Source organism: Jaculus jaculus, chromosome 3, assembly GCF_020740685.1.
Source record: "Jaculus jaculus isolate mJacJac1 chromosome 3, mJacJac1.mat.Y.cur, whole genome shotgun sequence".
NCBI classification, from domain to species: Eukaryota; Metazoa; Chordata; class Mammalia; order Rodentia; family Dipodidae; genus Jaculus; species Jaculus jaculus.
Window position 1 is genome coordinate 149,418,399 of NC_059104.1, and position 11,750 is coordinate 149,430,148.

Sequence of the window (11,750 nt, forward strand, 5' to 3'; positions counted from 1 at the left end):
CTAGAGACTATGCTATGCCCATTCTTTCACTCTCCCTCTCTCTCATAAATAAAAATAAATATTAAAAATATTGAGGGCTGGAGAGATGATTTAGCAGTTAAGGAACTTACCTGCAAAACCCAAGGACTCATGTTCAACTCTCCAAATCAGCCAGATGTACAAGGTGGCACAAGCGTGCAAGGTTGCACATGCGCACAAGATGTCGCACACATCTGGAGTTTGATTGCAGTGGTTGGAGACCCTGGTGTGCCAATTCTCTTTTTCTCTCATTAAAAAAAAAAAGAAAAGCTGGGCGTGTGGCACATGCCTTTAATCCCAGCACTCGAGAGGCAGAGGTAAGAGGATCACCGTTAGTTCAAGGCCACCCTGAGACTCCACAGTGAATTCCAGGTCAGCCTGGGCTAGAGTGAGACCCTACCTCGAAAAACCAAAAAAAAAAAAAGAAGAAGCCGGGCACTTGGGAGGCAGAGGTAGGAGTATTGTGAGTTCAAGGCCACCCTGAGATTCCAGGTCAGCCTGAACTAGAGTGAGACCCTATCTCAAAAAAATAAAACAAATAAACAAAAAAAAATTAGTGAGGCACGATGGCCCATGTCTTTAATCCCCGCACTTGGGAGGCTGAGGCAGGAGGACCAACGTGAGTTCGAGGCCACCCTGAGACTACATAGTGAATTCCAGGTCAGCCTGGGCTAGAGTGAGACCCTTCTTCAAACCCCCTGCCAAAAAAATAAATAAATAAAATAATAAAAAAATGTAAAGAAGCACCAGGCGTGGTGGCACATGCCGTTAATCCCAGCAGTTGGAAGGCAGAGGTAGGAGGATCATCATGAGTTAAAGCCCACCCTGAGACTACGTAGTGAATTCCAGGTCAGCCTGGACTAGAGTGAAACCCTACTTCGTAAAACAAAAAAAACAAAACAAAAAAAAAAAAAAAACCCAAAAAACAAAAAAAAAAAAATTAAAGCAGCTGGGAGTGGTAGCACATGTCTATCCCAGCACTTGGGAGGCAGAGGTAAGAGGATCACTGTGAGTTCAAGGCCACCCTGAGATTACATAGTGAATTCCAGGTCAGCCTGGGCTAGAGAAAGACCCTACCTCGAAAAACAAAATAAATAAAGAAAGAAATAAAGATAAAAAGCAACCTAAATAGCATGTTATGGGTATCACAGTGCAGTTACTAATCTACTTAGCTGTGTTGGCCTAGCTTGTCCTTTTCAATTTTGTTCTAAAGAAAGGGCTCCTCAAACACTGCTTGTCCTATTATCAGCCCAGGAAACCTTTTAGAGCCCGAGGCACAGCTCTCTTCTGGCTGTTCTCTGTGAACTGGGGCCAACATCACAGATTATAGCCTCTCTCTTGGAAAAGTAATGCCTGCTTAATAGTGCCAGATTCCTGCCTGCAACCAGCATTTAGATTCCTAAAAACAAAAGGCCACTTTCTTTCCCTTTTGGTCATGTTTTACCTCCTGGACAGCATAGAAATTAGAGGACTGCAACATAAAAACCAGTTCAACTTGTTATAAACCTTATTGCTGGTTTTTTTTTTTTTTTTTTTGAGGTGGAGTCTTTCTGTAGCCAAGGCTGATCTGGAACTCATTTATACTCCCAGGCTGGCCTTGAGTTCACAGAGATCCTTCTACCTCTGCCTCTCCAGTAATGGAATTAAAGGCATGCACTACCACACCTGGCTGCTACTTTTACTTTTAAGACAGAGTTCCACTATGCTAGGTACAGGCTGGTCTTGATTTAATGATCATACTGCCTCAGCCTCCCAAATGCTAAAATTACAAGTACAAACACAGCTGTCCTGCCTCTTATATATTCTTTTTTAAAATCTTTTGACACATGTGCCACCTCATGCATCTGGCTTTATGCGGGCCCTGGGGAATTGAACCAGGACCAACAGGCTCTGCAAGCAAATGCCTTTACCTACTGAGCCATCTCCTTAGTCCTTATATATTTATTCTTAACATTCTAGCCAACTCATCCTTAGATCACCCTGAACCAGCACTTTCATAGGAGAGCTGATTTCAGCCACAGGGACATCTTTGGGGGATCTCTAATTATTTTCTCAAAGGAAACAGGTCTATTTTCTCAGAGCTGGAGGCTGCCTAGCACTGAGTGGATCTGAATGGGATTTGGACCCAATGAACACAGAAGATCCACCTGGTTGACTGGCAGGAGGTAAAGAGTACCCGAGCTGAAAGAAGGCATGGCAGCTGCAAGTCTATAAGCAATGGTACCAACGTGAGAATCGCTCAGAAGGAGGCTAAGGTGTTACTGCCTAGCGTGCAAGAGCCCTTGGGTTCCATCCCTAGCACTGCATGAACACTGAGTGCACTGGCATACTCTGGCAACCTGGCACTTGGGAGGGATTGGGAATTCACAGTCGCCCTTGGCAATATAGCAAGTTCAAGAGCAGTCTAGCACAAAATGGCCTGGATATGCATGACCTCACAGTGCCTGGCACTACCTACACAAGTCCCTCATAATAGGAGGAAAAGATGATGACATCAAAATAAAAGAGAGACTGATTGAGATGGGGAGGGGAGAGGATGGACAGTGGAGTTGTGAAGGGGAAAGTGTAGGGGGGAATTATCATGGTTTATTGTCTATAATTACAGAAGCTGACAATTAAAAAAAAAGACTAGGATACATGAGACCTTGTCTAGAGAGAGAGAAAATGCATTGTGCACTGCTGAGCCCGTCAAGCAGCCAAGCAAAGCAGCTAGCAGTGTGGTAAGACAGCACAGAGCATCCTCTCTGGAAAATGAAAGCACCCTTAGCTCCAGCCCAGTTTCCCCGAGAAGCAGGTTAAGGATCTGCTACCACAGCTGCCCAGCCTGACCGCATCAGCTGACCCCTCCTTTCTGTCCAGATGCTATCAGTATCACGTAGACTCTAGCAGCACAGCCCCGGTCACCTGACTCCTGAGGAGCAAAATGCCAGTGCTAGCTGAGTGTGGTGTCACACGCCTGTAAACCCAGTACTTGGAAGGCTGAGGCAGGAGAACGGACAGTTTGAAACCAGCCTGGGCTACAAGGACCTATCACAAAACACTAAAAACTAGCCAGGTGTGCAGGCACAAGCAGTGCTCAGGAGGCTGAGGTATGAGGATCACCTGTGTTTGAGGCCAGCCTGGGGCTACAGAGTGAGTTCCAGGTAAGCCTAGGCTAGAGTGAGACCCTATCTCAGGGAAAAAACAAAACAAAACAAAACACAACAAAACCCACCACCAACATCATGCTCAGACAAGGCTGAAAGCAGATACCTGTCTGCCACATTGAATTCTGTGATGGGCTTCGGTGGCACCTTCCAAGGGCAATTGATGCGCCCACCAGGCAGGCGTTTGAAATCAAACTGGCAGCAAATCTTGGGGTCTGGGCCACAGGTGTGCGGAACATCGTAGCTGTAGAAGGGCATCATGTGGCAGAAGATGTCTGTGCTGGAGTCTGAATCTAAAGAAGACACACCACAGGGTCAGCTACCCACTGGCAGCTAGGCACAGGGACATGAGAGTGCTGGCCAAATGTAGCCCTGAGAGAGGGCAAAGCTTGGACTGAGACCATGATAGTAATACAGGCCAAGGGAAAGAAAGGATGAAAGGTTCTAGAGCCCAGAGCCCCTTCAAGGAGATGGGCACACAGGGCACCTTGGGCCCTGCAGAAGCCAGAGGTCAATAAGACTCTATGCCCCTAACAAAGGACAGAGGTTTCTGGCAGTCTGCCCTAAAGGATCATGGAGAACTGATTTATTTTCTTTTCTTTAAATATTTACTTATGTGAGAGAAAGAGGCAGATAGGATGAGAGAATAGATGCACCAAGGCCTCTAGCCACTACAAACTCCGAATGCAAGAGCCACCTTGTGCATCTGGCTTTACAAGGGTACTGGGGAAGCTGGGCATGGTGGCACATGCCTTTAATCCCAGCACTTGGGAGGCAGAGGTAGGAGGATTGCCATGAGTTCAAGGCTACCCTGAGATGACAGAGTTAATTCCAGGTCAGACCAGAGTAAGACCCTACCTCGAAAAACCAAAAACAAACAAAAAAACAAGGGTACTGGGGAATAGAACTGGGTCCTTTGGCTTTGCATGCAAGCACCTTAACTGCTAAGCCATCTCTCCAGCCCGGGGCCTGATTTCTGAACCCAGTGAGAACTGCACTGTTGTGTCCCTCTCGACCCTACCTGGCCTTACCCCATGTCTGCCTCCACATGAATTCCAGGCTGAGGGTGGCAGCAAAGTACTTCTTGATGGCATAATGCACCCTCTGAATCAGCATGCTGGTTAAGTTGGCACGGCGCAGCAGATAAGGCATGGTAGAACTGTGTCCGAAGGGGTCTACTGCCCAGGCAGATCGAGGGGTTGCACCTGGGTAAGGCACACAATTGCTCAGGGTCCCTAGACTCCAGCCTCTAAGACACTGTGGGGCTAGCTCCTGCCACAGCTACCATACCAGACCACATTAGCCTGGAATAGACCCTTGCCACCACCAATCCTTGTGCCTTATAGCCCCTTGCCACAGCTTTCAGGCCCAGTTATTGGGCCAGACTCCCATGCCCAGACCCAGACTTACCCAGGTTTCTCTCCAGCCACTGGTGTCCCTCTATGAGCTGGTCAATCAATGCAAAGTAGTGGGAGTTGGCTTCATCTGGCATCACCCAGCCTCCTGTGGCAATCTCCAACTGCCCATTTCCCACCAGCCTGAAGGTTAAAGACACACTGAGGATGGGGCATGAACCCTTGCCTGGTCCTGCAAACCAAATAATGCTAGGGTCTGCATGCATGGACCTCACGTGGCTAGTTTACCCAAACCTGCGACAAAAGAACAAACACCCTCCTTTCACTCCAGCCCACTCTGACAATGTCCGAACCCTGCTTATCTTGGCACCTCTGTCTGTACTTCAATAGGGAAGGCTCCACGTACGCTCTCTCTCTCTCTCTCTCTTTTTGGTTTTTCAAGGTAGGGTTTCACTTTAGTTCAGGCTGACCTGGAATTCACTATGTATTCTCAGGGTGGCCTTGAACTCACGGCAATCCTCCTACCTCTGCCTCCCAAGTGCTGGGATTAAAGGCATGCACCACCATGCCCAGCTGATCTCTCTCTCTTTTTAAATATATTTTATTTATGAGAGAGAGAGAGAGGGAGGGAGAGAACGGGCATGCTAGGGCCTCCAGCCACTGCAAATGAACTCCAGCTGCAGGCGCCCCATTGTGCATCTGGCTTACGTGGGTCCTGCAGAATCAAACTGGGATCCTTTGGCTTTGCAGGCAAACGCCTTAACCGCTAAGCCATCTCTCCAGTCCCATGCTCTCTTTTTACTTACACTTGGATGGTTCCAATTTCTCCCAACGCTAGAGACCCACAAAGCCTCACTACTCTCTTTTCCTGGCTGCTTGGCGCCCACAGCATAAAAAGAGACCTGCTGAGCTGGGGGCTCTCCCACATTTCCAGCCACCACTGACCTTCGCACTGCTTCTCTCTTTTGGGCGCTGATGTTGTCCCACCACTTGGCAAAGAAGGAAACTTCTGCCCACAGGAAACGCCGCTTGGGGTTCTCCTGCAGCTTGGCCACCATGCTATTGAGAATGTGCTGGGTCTGCTCTGTATAGTACTTGTCAAAGGTCTTGATCCAGCCTGGGGTGGCAACATAAGGTCCTCTGAGGATGCTACTATTTTCAGCTGCCCCTCCTTCATGTCTGCTGTCAAAAAACCTATCCCATATCCCTGCTCTAAGGCCTGCTGGGTCCTCACCTGGGTCATTGTGAGAGTGAGGCACCACAAACACCTGCAGGTCTTCAGTATCCCAGTCGTTTGGGCTATAGGAGATATCGAAACCTTGCCTCCACACGCCTCCCTCCACATTGTCAAACGGCAACTCTTCTGACACCGTTAGCATCTGCCATGGATGAAAGTGGTTCAGTGCCCATCTGTGGCCACTGCAGGTCCCTGCCAACTGTGACTCTTACCTGCAGCTCTGGCTTCTGGCCCCGACCCCCTAAAGCAAACTGGCAGTCCTGGGGGGAGATGGAGAAGAAACTTGGCCGGGGCTCTGGGAGCACAGCCCAGGAGCCATTGGCTGTGTGGTAGGGCAGCAAGGCAGGCGGGCCCTCTGCATTGGCTGTCAGCTCCAGCACCGAGTCCTTGATGTGGCTGATGATCTCGTGGTTCTCCTCTAGCAGCTGCTCTAGCTGTTCGATGCGGTTCTGCAGCACAGAAATTTGGCTCTGCCGAAACAAAATAGCCATCACTCACAGCTCCTGGGTCACAGGGAGGCCCCTCCGTAGGGGTCAGCACTTGAGGCCCAACTTTCTTATGACGCCTCTCTTCAACCCAAATCGTGTCCATGGGCCTGCAGAGATGAAGCATTCTGCACATCACCCCCTGGCTCCGGCAGGCAACCATTTCATCTCATTTTTGCCTGTGCTTAATGACCTGTGTTGCCGGTGGGCCTGAGTCCACTAGGACTGCACAGAGCTAACTAGGCAAGAATGCTGCAATCAATTAGTGATGTCTGCCAAGAACTTAGAATAGAATGGCAATGGACATTGCCACTTTTCTTTCTTTCTTGTTTTTTTTTTTTTTTTTGTGTGTGTGTGTGTGTATGGTATGGTGTATGTGATGTGTCATGTACATGTGGCTATGTGGCACCCTACATGCTCGTCTATAGCCTATGGTGGCAGGCTAGAACAGAGCACTGGTCCTTGGGAGTCCTGTTCCCTCACTTTTCCACCAGTTTTTTTTTTTTTTTTTCTAGGTAGAGTCTCCCTCTAGCTCAGGCTGACCTGGAATTCACTCTGCAGTCTCAGGGTGGCCTTGAACTCATGGCGATCCTCCTACCTCTGCCTCCCAAGTGCTGGGATTAAAGACATGAGCCACCACGTCCAGCTATCCACCAGTTCTTTTTTGGGCTTACTTATCCCACAGCTTGCCACTTTTCCATGAGCTTTTAGGTCTCTGTTCCCCTTCAGAAACTGAGATTAAAGAAGTAGGTGGCCACGCCCAGCTGTTTGTGTGGGTCCTGGGGACAGAACCTGAGTAGTCAGTCTCTTGGGCCTCTTCAGGTCCTTGCATAAGAAGTGTTCTTAATCGCTGAGCCATCTGTCTAGCCCTGTTTTTACTTTTTTGTTGTTGCTGTTTTTCAAAGTAGGGTTTCACTCTAGTCCAGGCTGACCTGGAATTCACTATGTAATCTCAGGGTGGCCTCGAACTCCTGGTGATCCTCCTGCCTCCTGAGTGCTAGGATTAAAGGAATGAGCCACCACGCCTGGCTTCTTTTCTACTTTTTATTTTGAGGCAGGGTCTCAGTAAGCTGCCCAGGGTGGCCTTGAACTCACTCTAGCCCAGCCAGGCTTTAGGCTTGTGTCTCTCTTGCCCCCACCTCTCAAATAGCTGGGATTACAGGCCTGGCTCCCTTTTCTTTTGCCTTCGCCACCGTCTTTAGCCTTCTACCAGGGCTAGAAGTAGATAATGAGCTTAGCATGCACAGGGCCCTGGGTGTGATCCTCAGCACCCACTGACCAACCCCCAAAAGAAAGAAAATCTATTAGATAACTGTATTCCGAGGCTGGGGATACATCTTAGTGGCAGAGGGAGTGCCTGGCACACACATGCAAGGCTCTAATACTTAAAAGGAAGGACAGGAAGGGAGGAAAGAGTGGAAGTGCTCCAGCCCTGGGCTGCCATAACTCCACGGCCCAGGTGAGGTGACTTGCATATGAAAGCGGTTAGCAAATGAGGTGTGACTCACCCTGGGAAAGTTCCCACCATTCTGGTGTCTAGAGGGGTCACGCTGCACCCGGTCCAGCATGAGGTAGAGTGAGAAGACTGCTACACAGAAGGTAACAGCCCCACACACTGTCACCTGCTTTTTCAGCTTCATAATGGCCCCCACAGGTATCTAGCAGGAGAAACACAATCTGTAGCTCTGGCAAGCAAAGTACCTTTGTTACTCTTCCCACCAAATGCCCCACTAAGTTCCCAAGCGCTGTTCCCCCAAGTGTCCCTATTTGCCTGACTCCAGTGTAAAAAAAAAAAAGCAAACTTTGTGTTTGAGGAGCTGGCTCAGCAGTTTAAAGCACTCCTTTGCAAAGTCGACATTCCTGGGTTCAATTTCCCAGCCACCCATTTAAAGCCAGACAATAGCAAGAGACCCTGGCACACACACGCACACTCACATGAAAATAAATTGTAAAAATTTAAATTTCAGGGCTGGGCGTGGTGGCGCAAGCCTTTTATCCCAGTACTAGGGAAGCAGAGGTAGGAGGATTGCTGTGAGTTCGAGGCTACCCTGAGAATACATAGTGAATTCCAGGTCAGCCTGAGCTAGAGTGAGACCCCACCTCCAAAAGAAAAAAAAATTTATTTTTTCAGGCTGGAAAGATGACTCAGTGGTTAAAAGTGCTTGCTTATAAAGCATGACAGCCTGGGTTCAATTCCCCAGTATACACATAGAGACAGACACGCAAAGTGGCACATGAGTTCAGAGTTCCTTTGCTGTGGCAGTTGGCCCTAGTGGGCCCAAAATTTCTCGCTCTCCCTCTCAAACAAGTGAATAAATAAATAAATTTTCTTTCACAAGCAAGCACTGAAGCACCAAATCCCCATACAAGCTGTGGGTTTTTACCAAACTCTGGTTTTATTATCCAGGCTAAGACTCAGAAAGCACAAATACGCGCCACCTCTGGGGCTGGTCCTGTCTGCTCCTATGGAAAACCCAACGGGGACCACAGAGTCCCCGGTCCTGATGGCAACCAGCTTACACAGGGCCCTGCCCATAGAGTGGCCATCCAGGTTCCCTGACCACATGCATCTTTTTTCAGACGAATAAGTACCCTGGTCTCTACTTTGTTTCACTTAAGAGTTACAGGCCACAAGGCCAAAGAGAATAGGCAAGGCTTCCCCAGTGTCTTTATGAATCACAGTGGCATTCAGCAGAAACTGTGCCTGGCACAGATCTTATCTCTGGAAGAATACAGAATGAATTCCTTTTTTAAAGAAGAAAGATGCTCCTGTTTCTAACATGAAGCCAGTTCTAGTGTTCTCTCTGCTTGCACTGATCCCTGCTGTTAAAAATAATAATAAAAATAAAAACAACTTCCAGCCTTGATTATATGGCGCTTGGGGCGATGCTGAAAGTCCCCCCGAGTAGGGAGAGGCCAGGCACTGCTCCGTTACAGGGAAACTTCAGAGAACCCACGGTGGCCGTGCCCTGTGGGCCCCAACTTGCCTGCCGGGGCACAGGGAGGCCACCAGCTGCCCAGCCGGCGTGGGCGTCGCGGCGTTCGGCAGGGAGTCAGCTCGGCGGGCCCCTCCGTCACCTCTGCGTCGTGCCCTACTTAGCGCGATCTGATTGCACTCAGGAGCCTGGGGCAATATTTTTAGCCCATGGAGACTGGGTCGAGGCCCAGGTGGGTGGAGCTGGGGACAGGGAGTTGGATCTCAGCAGATCAGCAGGCACCTGCCGCCGGGTCTACCGCCCGCCCGGCCCGGCCCGGCCCGCTCCGCTCCCCGACTCTGCCCACCGGGGGCCGCGGGCCGAAGCCGGGCCTCGCGCCACCACCGATCCCGAGCGCCGCCGTCGTTCGGGGTCGCCCAAGCTCCGGCTCCGACCCAAGCATCCGGAGCCCTTTCCCTCCTCCCCTCCCCACCCCCCGACGCCCGCCCGGCCCGTTACCGTCTTCGGCCGGCCTCTGTCCGGCTCCGAGGCCCCGCCGGCCCAGCCGTCGCCCCGCACATTCCCCCCGCCGGGACCGCGGCCAGCTCGCGGGCAGCTGCGCAGGCGAACGACCGCCGCCCGCCGCCCCGGCTCGGCGCGCCGCAGCCGCGCTCCCGCGGGGGATGTTGCGGGCGGGGGCGGGGGGGGGGGCGCCCAGACCGTCTCCGCGCGCTCCCTGCGCCGCTCCGCCCGCCTCCAGCGGCCGCGGGGCCGAGCGTCGGTGCGGGCGGGGCCAGCGGGGCGGGGCCAGCCCGACCCCGGCGTCCCCCGCAGCGGCGGGAGCTCGGCGCGCCGCGGCCCGGCCAGGCTCCCACGGGCTCCGCCCGCTTCGTGCGCGCCGGCGACCCGGGACGACGGCGGCCGCGGGGGTCTGTCTGTGCGCAGCCGCTGGCGCAGCCGAGCTCCGGCTCGCTGCGGAATCCTGGGCAGGGCGCGCAACTTGATTAAGACGATTTTTCTCTCCTGAATCCTCCAAAAGTAAGCAAAGCATCACACGGAAGCAGAAACGTTCTCCGAGATCTCCCGAACTGCAGAGCCCCGCCGGGTGCGTTGCCGCGGCCCGGCCCCGTTAGGTCCTACGTAGCCTCAGTTTGGGGTAGTGATTGCTTCTTTTCTTTTTCTTTCCTTTCTTCTGTCTTTCTTCCTTTTCTTTTCTTTCTTTCCTTTTTTATTTTGTTTGTTTGTTTGTTTGTTTTCTCGAGGTAGAGAGTCTCACTCTAGCTCAGGCTGACCTGGAATTCACGATGTAGTCTCAGGGTGGCCTCGAACTCATGGCGATCCTCCTGCCTCTCTGCCACCCAAGTGCTGGGAATAGGGCTGGAGAGATGGCTTAGCGGTTAAGTGCTTGCCTGTGAAGCCTAAGGACCCCGGTTCGAGGCTCGGTTCCCCAGGTCCCACGTTAGCCAGATGCACAAGGGGGCACATGCGTCTGGAGTTCGTTTGCAGAGGCTGGAAGCCCTGGCGCGCCCATTCTCTCTCTCTCCCTCTATCGGTCTTTCTTTCTGTGTCTGTCGCTCTCAAATAAGTAAATAAATTAATTTAAAAAAAAAAAAAAAACAGTCCAAGTGCTGGGAATAAAGGTTTCTTAAGGGTACTGCCTCCCTCGTCGCTCAGTTTCCTGCTACCCAGGGTTAAGGCATATCCTACTTCTGTCTTCGGAGTGCTGGGATTAAAGGTGGCTTATAATTTTGCAGCATAATAAACTATACTTCAATAAGCATCATGAATTCCACTTTTTAGTTCTTGAAAAATTGTTATCTGGCTGGATTTAGTGGCACAGGCCGGTAATCCCAACACTTAGAGGCTGAAACAGGATGATAGCCACAAATGGGTCCCTGCACTCGAATTCACATGAGGAAATTCTACCCTCCCTTTGTAATGACACCTGGAAATGGGGCTTTGGGGAAGTTACTAGTTCATGAGGGCAGAACCCTCAGAAACACTTTTTAGAATAGTTTTTAAAAATATTTTACTTATTTATTTGAGAGAGACACAGAGAGGCAGATGAGAAGAGATGAGAGAGATTGAGAAGATGTGCCAGGGCCTCTAGCCACTGCAAACAAAGTCTTGACGCATGTGCATCTGGATTTATGTGGGTACTGGGGAATTGAACCTGGGTCCTTTGGCTTTGCAGACAAGCGCCTTGCTCACTAAGCCATCTCTCGAGCCCTAGAGACACTTTTTAATTAATACCCTTCTAAAAACACCCCAGAAAGATGTCTTGCCCCTTCCACTTCATGAAGACATGCTAAAAACCATCTACACACCATAGAGTAGGCCCACATAATATGTTCATACAACACACTAAAATCCTCCTACACACCATAGAGCGGGCCCTCACCACACATACAATATGCTCATATAGATCTTGGACTGCACAGACCTCGCACTGTGAGAAATGTTTATTGATTACCCTCCCTCCTCCCAGTTTATGAAATTTTGTTGTAAGAACTAAGCAGACTGAGACATTATCTTAGGACAAATTTGCAGCAGTGAGTTTCCTGGGCAAAATATCAGCACCGATAATGAGCGAT

The 11,750-nt window shown here is 50.6% G+C and overlaps 1 protein-coding gene across 3 annotated transcripts in view; it reads right to left on the reverse strand.

The window, feature by feature from the left end:
• The window catches only part of Man2a2 (mannosidase alpha class 2A member 2), a 31,230-nt gene extending 21,456 nt beyond the window's left edge, over positions 1–9,774 (reverse strand). For 2 of the 3 annotated variants that reach the window (XM_045145181.1, XM_045145183.1), the window contains exons 1-9: positions 9,676–9,774; positions 9,229–9,419; positions 7,750–7,899; positions 5,969–6,226; positions 5,754–5,898; positions 5,465–5,636; positions 4,575–4,702; positions 4,196–4,369; positions 3,271–3,457 (exon numbers count right to left, since the gene is read on the reverse strand). In XM_045145181.1, coding sequence (XP_045001116.1) covers positions 3,271–3,457; positions 4,196–4,369; positions 4,575–4,702; positions 5,465–5,636; positions 5,754–5,898; positions 5,969–6,226; positions 7,750–7,881 — 1,196 coding nt within the window. In that variant the 5' untranslated portion in view covers positions 7,882–7,899; positions 9,229–9,419; positions 9,676–9,774. The remainder of the gene's footprint in view (positions 1–3,270; positions 3,458–4,195; positions 4,370–4,574; positions 4,703–5,464; positions 5,637–5,753; positions 5,899–5,968; positions 6,227–7,749; positions 7,900–9,228; positions 9,420–9,675) is intronic. The other variant, XM_045145182.1, reaches the window with a different exon arrangement.
• Between the last annotated feature and the right edge of the window lie 1,976 nt (positions 9,775–11,750).